Here is a 22,975-nt window from a genome sequence, read left to right as displayed (position 1 = left end):
CAGAGGATTGCACTCTCAATTACCAATTTTCCACTACTTAATAAATGCTGGGGGGGGGTGGGGGGGGGGGAGAAGTCAGCTTTCCTGGCAGCAAAGCAAAGCTGCCTGAGCCTTCTACTGAAAGCTCACTTGAAATTTCTCACAGATAGAAATCTCTCTTGGTTGCTCAATTACATTTCTACAAATTAAACTAACTTTTAAGTGCTGAATTTCCACTTTTCTTTTTACTAGATGATTTTGTTATTGTATGTCAAAAATAATTTCGTCGAGAAAATACACTTTTTTGCCCACCTGTAAAAACAGGGAATACCAATGCATGAAAATAAATCTCTGTAGAAACAGGGCATCACATTGGTTGCAAATCTGTGGCCACTGCAAGGGTAAATATTCTTAAAAAAATTTAAAACAGTTCTGTCAGAGGAAAATGATGTGGTTTAAAAGAGCAACAATAACAGAAACAGCTACAACAAAGACTACTTTCTTCATTTGATATATGTACATATATATATACACTATCGATATCAAAAGTTACTGAAACTGAGTAGTAAATCATTTTTACTCTGTTATAGCATACTTTATTTGACAACACTTACATTAAAATATTAAACAAATTAATTTTCCATGTGTTTAGCATGGCTTTTCACAGGACAGTAGGGAGAATAGCTTGTTCGTAAAGTCAGGACAATGGCATGTGAAACCACAAATACCAAAGGAATAATATTATTGCCTTTCAAATAACTTCACTGAAGTTAAGTTTATCAGGGAAGACATCCCTGGTCATTGAAGAAAGAAAGACAGACAGACAGACAGACAGACAGACAGACAGAAAGAAAGAGAGAAAGAAAGAGAGAAAGAAAGAGAGAAAGAAAGAGAGAAAGAAAGAGAGAAAGAAAGAGAGAAAGAAAGAGAGAAAGAAAGAGAGAAAGAAAGAGAGAAAGAAAGAGAGAAAGAAAGAGAGAAAGAAAGAGAGAAAGAAAGAGAGAAAGAAAGAGAGAAAGAAAGAGAGAAAGAAAGAGAGAAAGAAAGAGAGAAAGAAAGAGAGACAGTTTCCAAACTTGTGACATGATTTTCTAATGTCTTTCTTGCCAGCAATTCTATCATCCTCACTGGGACTATTGTTATTATTAAACCAACTTTCAGGAGCAGGAATTCGTAGTTTTAGAACTCAAACTACAGACAAGTACAGTTACCAGATGTTAGTGGAGCAAGTACTGTATTTGATAGATGAAGTAGTGGAGGATCACTGGATATTCAGGTTAGAAGCAATCTCAAGAGGCTTCTACTCCAAACTCCTGCTCAAACAGGGCCAGGATGTGAGGTGAGACCAAATTGCGTAGCGCTTGATTTAGTAGGGTCTTGAAAATATCCATGGATTGAGAATGAATAACTTATCAGGAAAACTTCCTCCATTACCTGACTGCTCAAGTAGCGAAGAATGTTCTCCTTATATCAAGCCTGACTCTCCCTTTTTTCATCTTCAACTTTCAACTTGACACTTGTCCTCCCCCCATGCACTGCTGTGAAAAGCCTGGCTCTGTTTTACTGACAATCTTCCTGTAGGTAGTGGGGGCTGCTGCTATGTTCCACCACTGAAGCCACCTCTCCTGTCAACTGAGTATGAATCATTCTCTTAGCCTTTCCTCAGAAGATGTATGCACATATGAGACCTCAACATAATGTCTTCATCTCCAAATAACACATTTTTTAATTCTTCTCACAAAGGAAAATTCAAATGTTGATGAAGTGTTTTCTAAAATTCATCAGTGCCTTAGTATTTAGAAGTAAACATTACAGAGTTGTCTTTTCTTTTGTTGTTTTTTTTTTTTTTTTTTTTGTCAGTACAGGACAAGCTACAATAATCAAGTAACTCATTCCTGAAAACTCTGATAGTAATTATCTACCTCAAAAAGAGTAAAGTGATAGAAATTTTCACTCACTTATAAATACTTTTTGAAATTCAGGAATTTAAGGTGCTACTTAATTACTGAACAGTATTTTTTCTGCATATTAAATACTCATTATGTATTGTTATTACTATTACTATTTATGAATACCTTCCTAGGTTCTCAGAATATATCTTGCTATTCAGCTGACACAAGCTTAATGCCTTCAATTTAAGCTCAGTGTATTTCCTTCTTGATTATCTGAATGAAAATCTTTATGCATTCAAGAACTACCTGACACCTTTACAGCATGTAGAAGCTAATAAAAGGTAATAATCAAGACTGTATAATTCTATACCAGAGAATCAAACAACCACAATCTACAGGTCAATAATTACATGCAATAATCAAGGTAATAGGCAGCCTTTATCTTCTGAGTAAATCCTTAAGCATATGATTAATCTAGGAAAAGGCAGACACAATGACATTTGGAATACCTTCAATTAATTTTGTGATAAATTAATCCTAGTTCAAATGCAAAATACCAGTGGTTGAATATGCCTGTAGAAACAAACTGGTAGGAGATGGGATGAAGAGCTTGGGGAGCTTGCATTGACAATATGGTTGGCCAGGATGAGACTATACATGGTAAAAAGAGAAACCCCAGAGTAAGGAATAGAAACAGAACAGAGATAGCTATTAGCTATGTTATTTGTAATGAAACACTGCAGTTTTCCAGAATGGCTGAAACCTTTTTGAACTCAGCTGTTTATAATCTCTATATGAAAAAAGTGGCTAAAATAAGTACTGAAAGTTTAGGTACTGGAGTTACATGCAGAGGAAGTGTTAGTTTGAATATGCTTTACATACTGATCCAAGACTTGTTACTCTTAAAAAAAAAAAAAAGATTTTCTTTTCCAATTATTTTTCTAATAACAACAAATAGCTAAAAAGCTGCTAGTTTCTGCTTATGAATAAGTTTCACTGTTAGACCTGCTAAACTCTGAAACTTTTTACTTTCCAAAAAATGTTATAAATTCTCGGAGAATCAGTATCTGAACAAGGTTCACTGAATGCCTTCGTGCTGCATATCTAACAGAAATTTACATTGGCGTTTTGCAAAAACTATTATTAAGGAAGTTAGTTTAAGACAATGTGACATTTAATCTCCTTTCCAGTGATTGTAAGGCTCTTATCAAAGCAATATGATGAACCCAGTATCCTTGATATGCAAGTATCTTTGTAGTATTACTTTCCACAAAGAAATAAACAAAGCTCAAACTCTTGTGCTCTCAAAAAGATATAAATGTTGTCATTCAGCTGTCTCCTAGCTACAACCTGTGAAAAACATGGGAAATAATACCAGACACATTACAAAAGAAGTGGGGTGTATCACTTTCCATCCTTATTAGTCTTTGTATTAACAACTGTCACTCCTTGAAGTCTAGATACATATAAAAAATATATATGTATATTATCACAGATTTTATGCTAAAATTCACTTTCTTATAAGACCTGACTGGGACAGCCATACTTGCCATGAACGCATACAAAGTACGTAGCCCCAGGGCATGAAGTGTGATATAGTGCAGTACAGACTTCTGAGGAAAGGTCTAATAGTCTGGCTCCAAGCATGCCACAAATCCATATGGTTGAAGCAGAATGTTTACATGTGCATTTTTGATGCTTCAAATCAAAAGCGATGACTAGCAATTCCAAACTCCAGCTATAGAGAGATCGTAGTTAATTAAACTTAAGATTACTAGAAAAATTCTGTTTTGAGTTGCTGCTGATGTATCAGATAAGTACTTCTAAAGTTTATACAAACAAGTGACTACAAGTGACTACTGTAACTTCAAATGAGCAAAGAGGAGAAGACAGAATTCTAAAATGACTGGAGAGGAGAAATAGATGATTATTTTCTATAACGATTAGAGAATGAAATTAAAATTAAGGCTGCTGGTTGAGCATTAGGATAAACACTTATGATAGAAGAATCACTTTAGGAAATCTAGGAACCCATAGTAAAGTTTCAGCTTAGTGCACAGAAGAGTTAAAATCTCAGTATCAGTTAGCTGCTGTGCTCCTCAACATATTCCACAGCAAACTTTTTTTTTTTTTCCCTTTGTTTCTTTCTTTCTGTTTGTCTGTTTATAATTGACCCATATTCTCTTAAAGCAGAATAATGAAGACCTGCTATGTGCTGGGCAATAACCTGGGAGCAGGCTGATCATGGTATGTGCCTGACACAGCCATGCCACCCCTGGGGCATTATGGACTGCCAGCTGCACTTCTCTTCACGCTTACCTGCTGCACTCCATGCTAGCAGCCATGAGACAGTCAGAGTCTGAAGCCTGGGCAGCCACACCATCATGATGCTTACTCCGACCAGGCTAGCAGAATATATTCTCAGACTGAGCAGAGGTCAAGGGCTTACACCTCATGGCTTGGTACCCAGAGAAAAAGTGCAGAGGATTGTGGACTCAGTAGACTTAATGTGAGCTGAGAGAAAGAGGTCTCATGAAGAAAAAAGCAAGTACTGTTCCTTTGTTCTAACAGTACAACTGTAGCCATTAAAGCTGAATTTGGGCTAAGAGGTGATTCTTTTTTTCCTTCTAAATTCAAATTGATTTGTCTAGGTGGTAAAATCTAGTGCTCTGTCAGTTGTGAAACTATATTATATTAATATTTGCTTCACAGCAAATCTTCCCTAAAAAAACCTTCAAAGAGTCAAGATGAAGAGAGTTACGCTAGTGAGTGTGTATAAATATACGTGTTGGAGAAAAACCTACTGCAAAAATCTGTGCACACAATGTATTTACACAAGATTGTTTTGATTTGCAACTGATTTTGCTGATGCCAGCTGCAAAATCAGAAGGTTCATAATCTCTCCTTCTGCAGGAGTCAATGAAGGTTTCTATGATAAACTCTGTAGTCAATGACTCAAGGTGACAAGAGAGCTCTGAAACATGGGGGGTAGAATGTAGAGAGAGGGGAAAGATTTAAGTCCTTCCAGAAGTTCCTCTCCTACTTTCTCTTCCCCTGCCTTGCTCTTAGTCTTCCTAAAACATCATATAAACTACACCCAATTTAGTGGGAGCACTTAGGAGAGGCTTAATTCCATCCATTTTAAAACTGGAGCAACTCAGTAAACTGTGGAGTCCTGTTCCCCAGGTGCTCCCTTTTGAAGAAGAGTCGTCTTCCCCTCTGTTTAAAAAGAACGGAGGTAATTTTAGGCACTGCTGCAATCTAAGTAGTCATGGCTACAAATATTTATATTAAAGCCTTTTAAAAGAGGGAAAAGAGATAGAGACATTTTAAATAAGCTGTGCAGAAGTACAAAAAGAATATGATGGCTGGATACTATTTGAAGAATTCTTAGAAGCTCTCCACTGCGTTTTTTGACTTACAATGAAAGATGGTAGAACAGAACAGGAAATGGAATGTAATTTTTTTTCCAAGCCATTTATGACAGTAGAGTTTTCTTCTTTGAAAAAGGTATTTAATCCATAGTGACCATCTTCTAATAAGTTAAAGCTGTTTGTGAGAAGTAGCCCAAGACTTCTAATCAGTGGATTCCAAGCACACACAAAAAAGGGAAGTACAATAAACCTCCACAGTGAAGCAACTTCTGGTATCTACAAAATGTTATTTTTTATAGGTGATACTCAGTAAGGTATGCCGAATGAAACAGATACTTTCTCAAAAGGAATCTGAACTTCTCTTATTAGTGAGACAACACATTCCCAGATACAGGCAACTCAAGTCTACAAATGGCATGCTAGCACTCAAACTTATTTTTTTGATGTTTTATCTGCCAGGTATTCGGGATGCATTAACAGTTTTTAATTATAGCAAAAATTGCAACATTTAAGAACTCGATACAATGGAAATAACCATTATGTACTAGTAATTTTTACTGTTAGGCATGTTGAAAAGGGAAAAAGCTACCAAGAGAATTAAAGACAATCTGCAAAAACAAAAATAAAACTAAAAAAAATCCACTGTCTGTTTCTCATACAGTGAAGGAGTTGTTTACTTTTGCCAAAAGACTGTAATGCTTTCAAAATTACTAGTAGTTTGAAATGAAGTATTGCTGCAGATTTGGTTATCTAGGGATATTAGCAAATAAGTTTTGAGGTTCTATTTTTATTATTTCAGTTAGTTACACTCTTCAAGGGAAAATGACACAATCTGAGCACCCAATAACTCAAAAAAGAGGTACAGAGAAGGTCATCAGCTCTTGCTGATGGAAGACTGAACTGCAGCAGAACTCTTGGCTGACTTTTTTCCTCTGTCCTGAGATCCAAGAATCAATGTGCTACCTTAACTGTTCCAAAAGTGATAGCAGCTGTTCCATTTGAGTAAATGCAAGTTCTATATGCCACTGAAAGATGCAAAAGAGAGGAGAATGCCCCTCAGGACTGTGTTTAGAGAGCACTGGGTATTTATGATGAGACAACAAACAATGTGATGTACATTCAGACATTCAGACCTATTTTTACTATTATTATTTTGTAGTTCTCTCACCCTATTCCATAATCAAATAAAAAAAAAATCACCCCCAATCTTAGGAATTCATGTGTGGTCATAGGGACCAAAGTAGTGTGCACTTTTCTTCCACAGAGAATAACACAAGAGTACCTGATATTTATCAGTTTAAGCAGGTTTCTTCTTGCACTGGAAGCTCCTGATACTAAGCCTACAGGGTGACGTAGCTTGCACATAATGACTGCAAGACACTTTATTACCTGTATTTGTTCTTGAGTGTTATTCAGCACCTAACGATGAATTATTTTAGTGTTCAAACAAAACATAATTCATAGACACAAACAGCACCTCAGACAGCTTAGCATAATAATGTTTGAACACATTGCTGTTACATGTCAGTATTTTTTGTCAAGAACTAATTCACAGAGACAACTGATTTTAATTATGCCCATAATATTACAAAAATAAGGGAGTGTACTATAATCAGTGTATAAGTCCTTATGAAAATTAGTTATTGGTTACAAAAAAAGGCCAACAAAGTCTGTTACCTTTTTGAAGATATTTACTATAATTTAATAAGGCCTAAATTTATTTCAGAATAATCATTTAGCAGAAGTACTATTTAATGAATAACCAAAGTAAGTTATTATTGCTTGCAGTCTATTTAATTTTATACATAAATCCCCAAATCCCTAAGCACAACAACATGCAGTAAAATACTACTTTGTCTACTGTAATGATAGAATTATTGAAATGTTATCTTTAGAATAGTATTCACAAAAGAAAGTCTGTAATAGCGAAGCTTGATACAAAAACAATTTAGTTTTCCTTAGCCCTGGGCTTTAAGAAATTGCAGGCACTACAAAAAAAAGTCTTTGCTACTTTTTAATTAGTTCTGAGTTTTTTTAATTCAAATATACCTTCTTAAATTCTCTGTGGTGAGATATGAAAAGATATAGAATCACAGAATCAGAGAATGGCTTGGGTTGGAAGGGACCTCAAGGTCCCTCAATGTCACAGGCAGGGTTGCCAGCCACTAGATCAAGCACTAGATCAGGTTCCCCAGGGTCCCATCCAACCTGGCCTTAAACACCTGCAGGGATGGGGAATCCACAGTCTCTCTGGGCAACCTGATCCAGCACTTCACCACTCCCTCAGTAAAAAACTCCCACCTGACATCTAATCTACATCTCTTCTCCATTAGCTTAATATAATTGCCCCTTGTCCTAACACTATCTACCCGCATAAAAAGTTGATTTTCCTCATGTTTATAATCTCCCTTTAAATACCAGAAGGCCACAATGAGGTCTCCAAGCGACTTTCTCTTCTCCAGACCGAACAAGCCCAGCTCCTTCTGCCTATCTTCATAGGAGAGGTGTTCCAGTCCTTGGATCATCCTCTTGACCTCTGGACCCTTTCCAAAAACTTCCTTGTGCTGGGGGCCCAGCCTGGATGCAGTACTCCAGATGGGGCTTCAATTAAACCCTTTCCATGGGAGAAAACCTCTAGCTTCAACATATTTCTGTAGTAATGTTCCTCCAAATTATTTGAACTCCTGTTCTACTTGCTGAGAAACATTTGTCTCAACTTCTTGTTTCAAAGTACTAAACTGCAGTAATGGTTCTAACGGTTCTCTAAAGTTGTAAGGCACTACCTCCCTGTAAGCAACTGCATTAATTGTTATGGGATACTATGTAAAAAAAAAACAGAACTCCAGTTACAAACTGAAAAACCATAAAAGCAGTTATTTATCAAAATATGTTACATGGATTTGAAGCAACAATAAATCTCTCTCTTTTTTTTTTTTTTTTTTTTTTAATAAATTTCAAATATTTATTTACTGGTTCCTTTTCCAAGTTCTACAAATGCTTCAGGAATCTCAGTGTTCATCGCTTGCATCAGTAGAACAAGAACCTTCAGGGCACTAATCTCTTCTTGAGATAGTTTCCTCGTTTCCCTCTGATTAACTTCTAAGATTTATAATCTCTCACCAGAAATAGATTGCAGTCAGACTCCTCAGATCATTGATAGGAATCTGAAGTACTGTCATAGTTTACAGCAGTAATTAACGGGGAAAAGGCTATCCCTTTAAGCTATACAAATCACAAGAGACAGTTCCTCTCATTTATCCTGCCAGAAATTTATTAATTAAAAAATCCTGAACTTCACAAGATAATCATTATTCTTCCTTTCTCCTTCATGGGGATGTAAAAGAGTGCATTGCTTAAAATCAAGTTTTTCAAAAAGGAGAAAAAGTGGCATAAAGAGAGATCAAGTAGATAAGTGTAATTTTTAAAATTTAAATCCAAATCGTTGTTTTAAAAATCAAGTGCTTAAATCCACCCATGACCCAGTGAAGCACTCAATGGAACACATACTAGCCACCATACACCACAATAGCATTAAAAAAAAAAAAAAATCACAAAAAATCAGATTTTTTCTTCTTTACTTTAATGTGTGCATCTCAGATGCCTATAGAGCAAATACATTTACACCAATTTATAATGTGTACCAGAAGCCTCACACAGTGGAAACATTTATATGGTATGTGACAGATAAAAGAGTAAATCCTATTTCTTTTCACTCAGGGTAGTTTTCCTAGCCCTACCCAGAAACCTAATTAAATAGATGTCTCTATACTGTGCCTTGAAGCTACTTTATAAAAGAGGAGTGGAAGGTGGAGGAAATTCCAGACCTGATGCATGTGCCACCTTTTCAAATTAAAATTCCCTGTCAGTTGACTAGCCCAGCAAAATCACAGCCAGAAGACATTTATGGAAAGTTTTTGTCGTTGTAAGGCAATTTCTGTTGACCTTTTTTAAATAACATTAATAACTTCATAAGCTGAAACAAACCTGATATCAAAAGAGCACCACTGCAAAGTAAGAATTTGCCAGACTAATTTCCTCAGGATTTCTATCTTCCTGCCAAATGGATAGTGTTGAATATGTTTAGTGCCTTTGAACAACATTTACAATTCAGGGTTCAGTTACTGCTCCAGCATGTGTAGGTGTCTTTTAAGCAAGGCACTACAAACAAATATTGCTAGCTCCTTCACATTTGGTGTTTGAGGAAAAGGAGTTACAAAGAACATAATCTTAAGAATTGCTGGTTACTACCAGCCAACTGGTGACCAACCAAGAGACACCAACATGTAAAGACCTCTCCAATTGACCAACATAACTTATTCTTCCTGATGACCAGCATCAGGAATGCTGTCATTGCTACAGTGGTCTCTTGTCCAACAGCATAAGAGGACTTCCTCTGCAATCATAATTTCCAGTTGTTTCAGAGAGTAAGTTTCATTTCAGCATATATTATGGACTTATTATTAGGATGCATTAAAAAAAAAAAAAAGCCTAATTACATACTTCAAATAGGAGAAAAGCAAGTAGGTAAAACTATGTAAAACTTTTCATTGCTAGATTAACTTAAAAGCATTTTTATGATTCCATGTGAATTTTGCATGTTTTTGAAGAAGGCCTATTGCTATTTCCACTAATGGTAAAATGAATTCTTTTTAGAACAGAGGTTCTGAGGCATGTATTCTTGGTAATTTTGTTTATCTTCAGAAATCGGGACTCAGTTAAATTGTATATATTATCATTTCTATAGTCCTGCTTCAAGGCATAAAACACATAATGGTCATCTCCATGAATACATGAAAAGCATCTTGCATATATATTACATATGTGCACAATAAATAGAAACATTTTGCTTAGTACTAGAGACTAAGACATTAATCCAGTGGATCCAGAGATACACTTTTGGCCATCATTTGCCTTTGCTGGAGCACATCAGCTACTTATTACAGATCAGTAAAATAAAACGTATTGCACTCCAGGCTGCTTCCTGGCAGCTTGTATTGATTTAGCTATTTAATAATTAATCATCTCCTGAACAAAACTCTTCCATGTATTTTCAGCAGTGTCTATGGATGCCTGACATATGCACTACACATTGATACCAAATGAAAACAGTGGACTGCAGCTATCTAATTTTAAGAGAATGTAAACAACACCAGGATTAAATTTGCTTAACTATTTAATTTTTCAGGAATAAAATAGAGATAACTTGACAAAGAACTTTTATAATGAAAAGACTTTTAAGCTGAAACAGTAAAAGCCTAAGTGAGGGGTTCAAACTTTGATATCAACCACAAAATCTAAACTTGGTTTAGTACTAGTAGTGAAATTGCAAAAAATTAAAAAATAAAAATACAGCACCTGTACCTCACACACAGAGAGGAAACACTTATAATCCTCCAAATTTGGCATCTTTATGCTGGGAAATAGGTTCCAATATCCAGAACCTGTGATACTGGTGCCACAAGCAGGAACAACACTGGAATGAAAATATCCCTCTGACATTCTGCATTTCCTATCATTAGCCTCCCATTATATACAGTTGATTGATCTCAGCTGATGGTTATTGGACCACAGATAGAGGGAGAATTTGTTCCCAGGTTAGATGATGCAGTGTACAATTGTATAGAGCACTGCAGGGCATGTCCTCTGTACTCCAATGCCTGCTAGATCAAACAGGGTCAGTGATGAACCGAAGGTCCAATTCTGCTACAGCTAATTCTGAAGTACTGCTAGATTCTGGCTAGCTCCCTGGTGAGACACCAGGTTCACTATTAATCACCTCTTGTCAACACATCCCTGTCACCTGGGTATCTCAATTAGCCACAGTGTTACAATCTCCACCTCTCAATACCCTAGATAACCCTGGGCTGCAGAACATACACAGTTCAATCAGTGTGTGAGGCCTGAGAAATGATGAGCACAGAACCTATAATCTTTTTAGCAGTGCCACTGATCCTTAGGCCTGAGAAGTGTCCTGAAGTGCACAGCTTACAGCACTTTCTGCTTTATGTCATGTTTAGTTAAAGACAGCAGTTTGACTGCATAGACTCTTGTCAGGCTATGACTGCCCCTCTCCTAAAACAGACGTCTTCTGGGGTTACCACTAACATTTCCTTGCTTTAAAGGGCAACCTGGCATGAAAACATCACCAGCAAACAGACAAGCCAACCAACTTTCTTTGTCCTTTGTTGAATTTAAAAGGGATACACAGGTGGCAGATTTAACTTTTGAGGCCATGATTTGTAACACAGTTCTCTATTTACAAACATGTAATGGAAATATCTCTATTCAGCATAAAAGAATCTTGTACTTATGTATTACTCCTCAGTCAGCAGAACACATACAAATTACTGAAAGTTCACAAGACGTGCCATTTTCATTTCATTTTCCATTTCATACAACTTGGAGAAACAAACAAACAAACAAACAAACAAAATGCATTCCTTAGTGAGCTGTAAGATCAAGGTCATCTTAAACACTGAAACAAGACCAAATCTACCTCTCTGGATGTAGTATAGCCAATTAGCTGACCCTTCAGAAAAATATGTGGTTTAAACAAGAAAGCAGAGGAGTGAAAAGTGTGATCAGAAAAGAACAAGAAGAGAACTATGAGAGGAGAAGCAGGAGAAAGAGAAGGAAAAGCATGGGGAAAAAAAAAAAAAAGAATGGAAAATGTATGCTTTCTAGAGGAATCTTTTTTTTTTTTACTTTCTTCCATAAACTTAGGACTCCTAGACACTCTAATAAGTGGATTTTGATCATAATTTACTGCCTTAAAAACTAAAAATTGGCCTCACCCATTAAGATTTCTCAGGTCAATTCATTCTACAGACATATCAGTGCAGAAAAATAGATCAGGAAATAATCCATACACATTGAGAAACTAATTTTCTTATGACAATATCCACAGAGCAAGGCTGTTACTATGTAAATATCTACTGTATAAGTACTTACAAAAACATAACTCAAAAATCTTGCTTAAGCAAAACTTACTTAGGTTATAATACCGTACCTTAGAGGCACTGTTTTATTATCTAAATTCAGAAGATCTCATTCTATATCTCTAACAGCTATAAACTTGTCATTTTATATCTGAGTAGTACCATAGACCCAAATGGAATTAACAGAATGTGTTTGCATATCATTTGAATAGGAATAAGGAGGATTACGGTTACTGATAGCTTATTTCCTGAAAGGTAACCACTCAATCAGTTATAATGGGATTTTTCTTAATGTTAACATCCTAAAAGATTAACATTCAATGTAAGACACGATCTTCAGAACAAATGGCCATGTTAAAAATAATTCAGGCTTTTTATTTTAAATAAACTGCTTACTGTTCACCTGTTAATCTTTTATTTTAAAATGCTGAGCATAAGAGCTGATTATTTTGCAAACATAAGGTGTCGGTTTACATATATAAACATGATGACTAATGGAAGACAATGTCTCCAAATTCTTGGTTTTATGAGAGCTTCAACCAAAGAATTCCTTCCTGTATTTTCCTAACAGCTGCAGGTGTTAAGGACACCAAATGTTTCTAGTGGAAAAGGGGAGCGGGTTAAGGACAAGACCTTTCCTTTTACAGTAAATGTGTCAAAAGAGAGGCCTTGTTACCAAATAAAATACTTCTAAGCCTATACTTCCCCAGAACTCCATAATGACTAATTCCCTCTGAACAGAAAAAAAGGACAGAAGGAGCATCAGCGTGCAGGAAAGAAAAAAAGAAAAAAAAAAAAAAAAAGCTTCAGTATGACATCATTGCCTGTCTGCTAGCCAGGAAAGGAAGAGAAGGATTATCTGAATAGCGAACATCTGGATTGTGTATATAAAGGCAATGAAGAATTTTTATACATATTAGTTCACTGAGTTCCGCTGAATTTTATCTTACAAAGAAACAGTAGTGCTATGCTATGCTTTTATAATGAAAAAGAAACAGAAATTCCAGTGGTCTAGGTTAATGTATTAAAAGATACACACACGCATTTATCATTCACCACTTCTTTACTACATTTAATTGAAAAAGTTCAGCAGATACCTGAAGCTAAAATTAAAGAAAAATAGTGTGGCAAAACTGGTTTTACTCTTTCTGTTAGTATTTCAGATACAAAGATGGTAAGTAACATAATTCTGATCACACAAATTCAGAATGTACTCAATCCCCCACCCCAGTAACATGAAGATTGCTTACAAGAAATGCTACATTTGAAATTCTCCTGTTCCTTAAGAGTACAATATAAACTATAACTATACTTTTGTAATACATTTTTGCAGCACAGCATGGATACTAAATAAGTAGCACCTGTGCTTACACTGTCATTTGGGTTGTGCTCAGACTCTACTAGTTTGCCTATAGGAAGTCTAAGAAGTTGCTGTATACATAACCCATTTCTTTTAACTGTAGGTTAGAGCAACACATAACGAAACATTCTTACCTTGCACTGTTAGAGTTGCCGATGCTTCAGCTTTTCCAACCATATTTTCTGCTACACAAGTATATGAGCCCATGTCTCCTGCCATAACTTTCCGGATTTTCAGGGTATGATCATCACGAATTTCATATCTTTAAATATACATAGTAATATATAACTAAGGTACGTAATACAGAACTAAAAGCTAAGAGCTAAGGCAAATCTTTGTACAAATTCTATAAAGGTGTTTTTCCATTGGATTTTTTTATTCATCCATTTCCCCTATAAGTATTTGTAATGATTGTTATGAATTAAGAATGTAAAAATAAACTTTTCAAAGCAAAACGTATCTATAAATATGCAAACCTGTTTATGATTTAATTTCCAGCACAAGTCAGTTTCTCTGACATCACTAGAATTTCACTGGTGTAATACAATTGTAAAGCTCTACTGCAGAACTTTGTAAGTATTAGAACACTCTTAACAGGTAAATTTAATAGTAGTTATTATTTTCACCATAATGTTTCCATCTGAATTGAAGAATTATTATTATTTTTTAATATGGTTGAAAAGAAAACATTGCCTCCAGGAAGACGAGAATTACTTAAAATTAAAAGATAAATCACAACACATTCAATATTTTTCTTAAAGAACGATATGGCTTTTTACCATTTCCTCTCCTCTCGTCACCTTTTCTTCCTCTTTAAATAATGCTGTCAATGTGTTTCTCTTCACAGAAAGCAGACATTTCTCTTAAAAATGCAATAGCTTTTATTAAAGCTATAGACTAGATTAACAGGATTCTGAATTTGGATGACAACTGATACCGTGTCTTCTTCAATTCCCTCCCACTATCCCCATCAGGTTTTTAAGTGATGTTTGGGAATTTCAAGAAAATAAATAAATAATCTATCACAGAATTGGCCTCAATTGCAGTAAAGACAGAAAAAAAAAAGTTAGACTCTTAATAACAAAAACAGGTATAATCAAGGCAGTTTGGTTCATTAACATATTGCATTTCCCATCAATTGCAATTCCAATACTTCTTGTTGGTGTAACCTAATTTATCTGTTATACATTCTCCATCAGTTTTAATAATTACAGAAGACATATCAGGTAGAGAATTAATCTATTTCAGATATTAATGACTCAACTGAGTTCTTTTTTTTTTGTTGTTGTATTTGTGTGTTGTCACAACAGAAGGTTTGGAAGAAGTAGTTCTTAAGTTTTAATATAAATTATAATTTCAGTGATCCATGGTAATTAGAAATATCTTAGTAGGCTGTCTTAATTCAAGAAAAAATATTGCTAGCTGTCAAATGGCTATATCATGTAGCAAACTAATTGTCAACAGAAAGATAATTCTATATACTGCACGCACCTCGCTTTTGGTAATTCCCCATCATCTTTCCTCCATCTTACTGTAGGGACTGGGTCACCTCTTGCCTCACATTTAAACTCAGCACTGTCATCCACAGTTACAGCCAAATTACTTGGTCTCTTCACAAAAGACGGTCTTTCTAAAAGGGAAAAAAATATATATAAATAGGATTAGTCCAGAAGTTTTGTGCCTGAACTGTGAGGTTATGATTTTCCCTAAGTTCCATTTTTAGAGCAATGGGAACAGTGGGATGAATCCAATGAAGCTGATTCTACCATTGTTCCTCTGGCTCTTAACCTCGGGATAGGAGCTCAGCCAGTAGACAAGATCTGTAGCCATGCAGACAGCTAGCATTATTCACCTCAGGATCCAAACACAGTCTTCTTTCCTATATAGCATAATATCAAATGTAACTGAAGCAAAACACAACTTAAACAGCTAATCTGAATACATACAGATCCTCAGAAAGAAACAGACATGCTCCAAGGCCTCAGACAAATGACTACTCAGCCTTTGCGCAGCTTCAAACAGGCAGAGGGCACAAACTAAATACTATGTCATTAGATTCTAAGTAATGCCCAGCACAGTATCTCTATGAGGGTGCTTGCACACTTCTGAAGCAGCTAGAGTTCGGTACAAGCATTTCCACTGTACTTTAGAAAGAGACATTTTTCTTTCATGAGCACGTATAAAGTAAGAAAAAAAAAAAAGTTTTTTTTTCCATAATTCTGGTTCTCAAATATTGCTGTTATTCCTGACATACATGGTAGGACATGGATGAGCTCAGTTCTGGATCACTAGAGTCAGATATATACATTTTGCACAGTTTTCTCAGGTATTTTGAAAGAAAATGAGATTTCAGCACGTCATGGTGTTGTGGCAACCCTTCTACAAGCTAGAAATTTCAGGAAAGAAATCCATACACTTTTCTACTTACAATAGGGTCCAAAGCTATATGATGCATCCATAGAATTTTACACCAGGGGGACAGTGAGGTTTGCACAAGCACATGAAAGAAAAGCATTTTCACAACTACCAGGATACTCCAGGAATTATTCATCCGGAAAGGCAGCATAAGACGACAACAGCGTGTCCATAAGAGAACGGGAGTGCTTTTCATGTTCTACTGCTTAAGGCAGATGAACTTTTTGTCTACAAAGCTGTGAAAACTTTAAGGGAGTTAAGAAGACAGCTACATGTTTAGACTTGTACACATTAATGATATGCATATCAGCCCACTAAAACTGGAAGAGTCTGAAGCCATTGGCACAATCAGGAACTGTAAATATTCAAAAAATACACTACATTATTTCTGACAAGAGTGCAAAAGAACCAGACAGAAGAAAAGACAGCTTCATATTCTTAGCATGTGACATCTGTGTTAGATTTGACTAGTATCATACTTCATGAATATCATTTTGATATAGACAAAAATTTAGAAATTCATCATTATAAAGCCTTAAAAGATGGTTTAAAAAGGACTGAATTGGAAGAGACAACACAAAACCCTATAAAAGGAACTCCATTAGTCTGGAGGATGTCCAGACCAGGAGGAGACCTGTTTCACAGAAAATTTACAGAACTTACGGTTCTGTTTTACATAATTCTGATTGAAATGTAAAACCAAGGAGGTAAGAACTGACAACATACTTGGCCAAATAATTATTGTTGCAAACAAAGTTTTTTCAATATTTTTCTGCAGTCCCTCTTGAACACTGACTGGCACTGGGTATTCAACTACCTCCCTAGGAAGACTGATCCAGTGTACAGCCACCCTTACCTTAAAGAAATGTATCTCAGCGTCCAGTGTAAGGCTACCCTGGAGCAGCTTTGTGTCCCTCCCTCATGCTCTATGATTGGTTCCCAGGTGCAGAGCCCTGCACCTCGCTCTGCATCTCCCTCTTTGGCAGCTACAGGGAATGGTGAGGTCACCTCTCAATCTCTTCTCCAGACTGGCCAGTCCAGTTGTCCTCAGCCTCTCCTCACAGGACATGCCTTCATCCCTGTTATCAGCTTTGTTGCCCTCCTCTGGATGCTCTCAAGGACCTTAGCATTCTTTTTCTATGGTTGAGCCCAGAACTATACATGACATTTAAGGTGAGGACACACCAGTGCTCAACACAAGAGAATTGACTCTTTTTAATACAATCCCAAAATGTGGTTTGTACTCTTGACTGCCCGGGCACACTGCTAGCTCACGCTGAGCCTGCTGTCACCAGCACTCTCAGATCCCTTTCTGCTGAGTTGCTCTCCAACCATTCATTGCCCAGACTGTGCCTGTGGCAGGCATTACTCTGTCTCAAGTTCAGGATTTCCTTTGAAGAACTTCACGCTGTTGTTGATGGCTCCAACTACTTAAACCCCTTTGCAAGGACTCTCATCCCTCCAGGGCGTCAACAGCAGCTCCCAGTTTAGAATCATCAGTGAACTTGTTGAGGATGCACTCTGCTTCTGTATGCAGATCACTGATAAAAATGTTGAACAGAATTGAACCCTGGGACATACTGTTCCTTAGTTCACTTCCCTACAGAAGAGTAATAGTCCAAGAGCTTTTGTCTGCTTATTCATAATACTGTTATTCAAGTGGTTAAAAGAATCACACTGATACTAGTTTGAGTGTCTATCTTTGTCAGACAATTCTTTGGTAAATACAAGGAAAGCTTAGCAGGGAACACTTTGAAACTTTCTAATATTACAGTCTCTGGCTTATAATCCTCCCTCTGATCTAAAGCATGCCTAAAAGCAAAATTTCAACTTCCAGATAACAAAAAAACCATAATCAGAAGATTTATGCTGAAAGATATTAATATATGAGGTCAGAATGCTTCTCTTGCTTTTTGACTTGTATCTAAAGTCTGACTTGATAAGACAGTCAAAGCTTGTCCTTTTTTAAAAGAAATGCTCACTCACAGGATGAATATCAGAATTACATCTGAAAAGAAAACCACATGGAGTAAAATTCAAAGAAAGATCTCTCTAATGATTCCCTCTTATAAGTTTTCAGAAAAAGTAATATTTTCCAGCATAAATTACATGTAACAGTTCATATAGTGATTCTCTGATTAGTAAATGGTTGATTCACCATTGCAGTTGAGTAGGAGCTCAGGTTACTCATATAAATACAACCTTCTTTCAATCTTAGATGTTGCTTGGAAGATTTTAAAGGCTATTTAATGATAAATTTCCTCCCAAAGTGCTCCAAAGGTGTTTGTATATGAAAAACAAACAAACAAACAAACAAAAACAACCAACAAGATGGTGGATCACATGAAGCCTTCTTTAGCTTCTAAAAAGTTATCACACTATCTTGCTGGATATTCCCAGCTCAACAACTTAAAAATGGCATATAAGCTCAATTTATTAAGGAAAATACTGCTTCATAAAAAACTCTGAACAAGACTTCAAGTTGCCTGCATCATATTTCTAAATATTGGTGAAGACAGATGACAGTGTAAGACTGACAAGACAGACCTTAAAGCTGAATAAAAAGTTCTACAGTCAGCAGAACCACTACTTTGGATTTTTGTAGGAGTGGATTTTGGACCAGGTTGACAGGTCCCTTGGGAGGCAGTTCTGAAGGACAAAGGAGTCCACAAAGACCTCCAGAGGGAGGTGCAGTCCACAAAGACATTCTTAAAGAATGACATCTTGAAGGCACAGAAGCAGGCTGTTCATATGTGCTGAAAGAAAAGCTTGTGGGAAAGAAGACCAACCAGTCTGAACAGTGTTTCTTCTGGAACTCAAGAAAAATAATAGTTTCTGACCTTTGGAAGAAGAAGCAGGTAACTCAAGAAGACTAAAAAACGTCATGAGGTTATGCAAGGAGGAAATTATAAGGCCCCAAACCAACTAGAATTAAACTTGCCCCTACAGTAAAAGACAATAAAAATGTTTTTATAAGTACATAAACAATAAAAGAGGGACTAAAGAGAATCTCCATCTTTATTGGATGTGAATGGAAACATACTGACAAGAGATGAGGAAAGGCTGAGATACTAAACGTCTTCTTTGCCCCACTTTTTATGAGTAAAAGTAGTTTCTTCTCAGGGCATCCAGCCCACTCAGCTGCAATACAGAGGCAGAGAGCAGCACGAAACCTTAATAATTGAAGGGGAAATGGTTAGTAACCTACTACATCTACAAATCTACGGGGATGGGATCCACCCAAGGGTACTGAAGGAGTTGGTGGAAGTGCCTGCCAAACCTTCAGTACTTTACCAGCCGTCCTATTTTAACTGGGGATGTCTCAGTTGACTGGAGGTTGGTTAATGTAACACTCTTCTACAAGAAGAGCAGAAAAGTGGATCTGGGGAACTGCAGGCCTGTCAGTCTGAGCTTAGTGCCAGGGAAGGTCATGGAACAGATAATTCTTAGCACAGTCACCCGGCATGTACAGGACAACCAGGTGATCAGGCCCAGCGAGCATGGATTCATAAAAGATAGGTCCTGACTGACCAGCCCAAACACGTTTTGTGACAGGATGATCCACTCAGTAGAAAAAGAAAATGCTGTGGATGCAGTTTAGTTGGAGTTAGCAAGGCTAAATTTGATACAGTTTCCCACAGTTTTTGCCTGAAGAAACTGGCTACTCATGGCTCAGACAGATGTACCATTTGCTGAGTAAAAGTCTGCCTGGGTGGACAGGCCCAAAGGGTTGCTGCAATTGGAGTTAAATGCATTTGACAGCCAGTCATAAGTGATGCTCCCCAGACATCAGTACTGGGGCCAGCTTTGTTTATTTACAGCGTTGGATATTAGGAAAAATTTATTCTCCAAAAGGGTTGTCAGGCACATCCAGGGATGTAGTTGAGTTGTCGTCCCTGTAGGTGTTCAAGAAATGTTTAGATACAGTACTAAGGGACATAGTTTAGTGGGGAAATATTGGTGGTAGTTGGACAGTTGTACTAGATGATCTTGGAGATCTTTTCCAAACTTGGTGATTCTATGATTCTATGATAAACACTGAAAACTCTTAATTAAAGGCTTCTAAGAAGAACAAAGTTGGACATTTTCATATTTGTGGACATTTTCATTAACACAGTCTTAAAGGAAAGTTCTTACCTAAAACAGTGAGCTCTGCAACTTCACTTTCACGTTCTCCAACCATATTTGTTCCAACACAAACGTACTTGCCAGCATCATTCTTTCTTGTGTATGTGATCATAAGCTTTCCACCTCTGATCTAGGACAAATCAAGGATAATAGAAAATAACATAAGAGGAATGAATGATTTAACAGTATTTATTAACTTGAAAAATACTGAAGTTCAAGGCACCTATGGAAAAAAACAATAAATAAAAGCCAAGGGGGAAACAACATAAAAGGATCTAACATGGTCAGTGACAAGAAGAGAGTGTTCTATATATGTGTACCCTCTATGAGGTATTTTGCTCAAGTTGCCTGCAGCTAGAAATCTATCCTTGAAAATGTGACATCTTGAACAGTGTTGGTCTCTTATTATCATTGTAAGATGTACACACACAAAGATGACAGTCAGTTATTGAGATAAATGAACATGCACATGTAACACAGATAGTGTTGCATACAAATTTCATTCCTTTGCCTTTGGCAGTCATTGTTTGAGAACATAAAAGATCCATCCTGTATAACATAGAATCTAGTAATGCTGTAATTTCAATGGGAATTTCAAGTATGAATAATAATGATAATAAAAAGTAACCTGCAAATGCACATATTTTAAGAACTTGAAACTTTAAGATTGTTAACCTCCTGAAACAGTAAGCATGAGGGGAGGGCATAACATAGCTGATAATCTACCTATTTTTATTCTTGTTTTACCTGTCCCTAAATCACAGAATGCTACTTACTTTCTATCAATATATACAAAGGGTTTTAAAAAACAATTCCAAAAGTATTTCCATACTCATTTAGGAATACCTACATGTCCAGATATATGTGCAGAAATTAAAACATCAACATTGAATGTGCTGGATTTAACAAAGAAACGTATTTGCACATTACAAGAATTTACTGAACCTGCTGATGATTTCAAATCCATGTAAACTGGAATCTGTGATTTTCATACATGTCTTAAGAGCTTAAGTCCTAATGACAACCAGTAGTACTTGTGCTCCTCTGCGACTTTGGCATTTAAGAAAATCCCCTCCAAAGCCTTTACAACTTGACACAACTGTGCATTTTGCACAGATTTTAAACACTAGCAAGAACTATTCTATTAGTTTGTTCTAGGAGTCATCACAAGTCCTCTTCAAAGCACAGATGGAAAAAAGCTTTAAAGGAGAAACATTTGAACAATTAAAAATTACTGAAAGCTCATTTTCATCCAAGTTATTCGAGATTTACATAAGGATTTAGAGGAAACATTCTCTCATGTCTTGCATAAGCCTATGAACATTCTCTTTCTAGTCTCATGGTCTTTCAGGCAGATTTTCAAACATATGGCATGCCTACAGAAAATAACTGTGGTTCCAAGATAGAAATTCTTAATACATTTAGATTTTTCTGTTGTTTTACCTTTTATCTTTAGTGTTTTGCTTTTTCCTTTTAAAGCAAAATAGAGGCTAAGAACTTTAGCAGTTATGAAGACAATCTATTAACAAAAACATGATAAATTATACTGTAATGATAAAATGATGATAAAATATATCAGAAGTGCATGCAGAATTACACACATCTATAATTAAGCATTCACAGATGGCTAGAAGAAATTGTACTTCCTCTGCTGGTCCACTGCCCAGGTTTTCCATTGAGTTCTAACAATTAATTGCCCATCATCCAAATAGGAGTGATCAAGACCTTCTATTTATTAACAGGACATTGCAAATCAAATCTGTAGCTATGACAAAATTATGTTCTATATGTGTAATGTTTGCCACTTTTTCTCTCAATAGAAAATCCTGCAAGTACTTACGGATTATGGACCAACGGCCTTATCTAACAAAGTACACAATGGAATACATGTATGTGCATTTTTGTAGCTATAGCATAGCCGGTATTAAGAGCGGTAAGCAGCCAAATCACATTTGGAGGTAGTATCTGAAATCGTAACACATCAGAACTTTCCACAGTCTGTGTACACTTCATGGTTAACCAGGACTTTTAGTTTGAGTGCTTCAAGCCTTCTTCTCATATTTGTGCCCCTGCCTCAGAACACACCAACCAGACTTCAAAGTAGTAATCGTTTGAAAAAGTAACAAGAAGTGTAACATAGCGTTACATAGCAAACCTCCAGAAAAGTTTTTATATACTAAATAAAAAGTCCTTTCTTCCCAGTGAACAAGACATACTAAACTTTATTATACTTATTCTTGTAGATGCTGCATACCTTGGGAAAAGAATTGCTTTGCTAACTGCCAAAGCAGTTCGATTTTGAAAATATGGAAGCAAGTATGATATTTTATTTATACAGAAACAATGTCATGGCACCTTTTGATGTTTAATGTCTCCTCAAGATTTCATTCTGTTCTCTGCCTATCAATTTACTGGGTTCTGCAAGTAGAGGATATGAAAATAGTACTGTATACTGATGGGAAAAAAAAGATTGCAATCAGAAGTTCCCAGATGATCTTTTGTTGTCTGTAACACATATGGAGTTACATACATGCTAACAGAATATATGACAACATGGTGATTTACAAAGACTTATTGAAAGCTATTTTCTATGACCTGCCTGCCTGATTATATTTTGCTCCCCATGAGTAAATTGTCCATTCAAGCAAGTCTACTTCATTTATTTCTTTAAAATAGTTAGATATGTTGATACAGAAAACTCCAGACAGCCACATAGGTAACTAGGTCCAGAATTGTAAATTATGACCACCCAGCAGCATAAAATCATACAAATAATGAATCAACTTAGTCAGCCAATAAATCAAATCCATAAAAACCTACCCAAGGGTTCTGCAACATACCACCAGGTATTCAGAATAGCTGTACAAACATATACTTATCCTACAACTG

The 22,975-nt window shown here is 36.2% G+C and overlaps 1 protein-coding gene across 7 annotated transcripts in view; it reads right to left on the bottom strand.

Moving 5' to 3' along the window:
- ROBO1 (roundabout guidance receptor 1) overlaps window positions 1-22,975 on the bottom strand; it is a 707,723-nt gene that overhangs the window by 70,908 nt on the left and 613,840 nt on the right. For all 7 annotated transcript variants that reach the window (XM_046904542.1, XM_046904541.1, XM_040653484.2 and 4 more), the window contains 3 exons: window positions 20,096-20,216; window positions 15,035-15,173; window positions 13,678-13,805 (listed from right to left, as the gene is read on the bottom strand). In XM_046904542.1, coding sequence (XP_046760498.1) covers window positions 13,678-13,805; window positions 15,035-15,173; window positions 20,096-20,216 — 388 coding nt within the window. The remainder of the gene's footprint in view (window positions 1-13,677; window positions 13,806-15,034; window positions 15,174-20,095; window positions 20,217-22,975) is intronic.

Source organism: Gallus gallus, chromosome 1 (assembly GCF_016699485.2).
Source record: "Gallus gallus isolate bGalGal1 chromosome 1, bGalGal1.mat.broiler.GRCg7b, whole genome shotgun sequence".
Taxonomy (NCBI): domain Eukaryota; kingdom Metazoa; phylum Chordata; class Aves; order Galliformes; family Phasianidae; genus Gallus; species Gallus gallus.
Note: the sequence above shows the minus strand (reverse complement) of the source record. Positions and strands in the feature narration are given on the sequence as shown.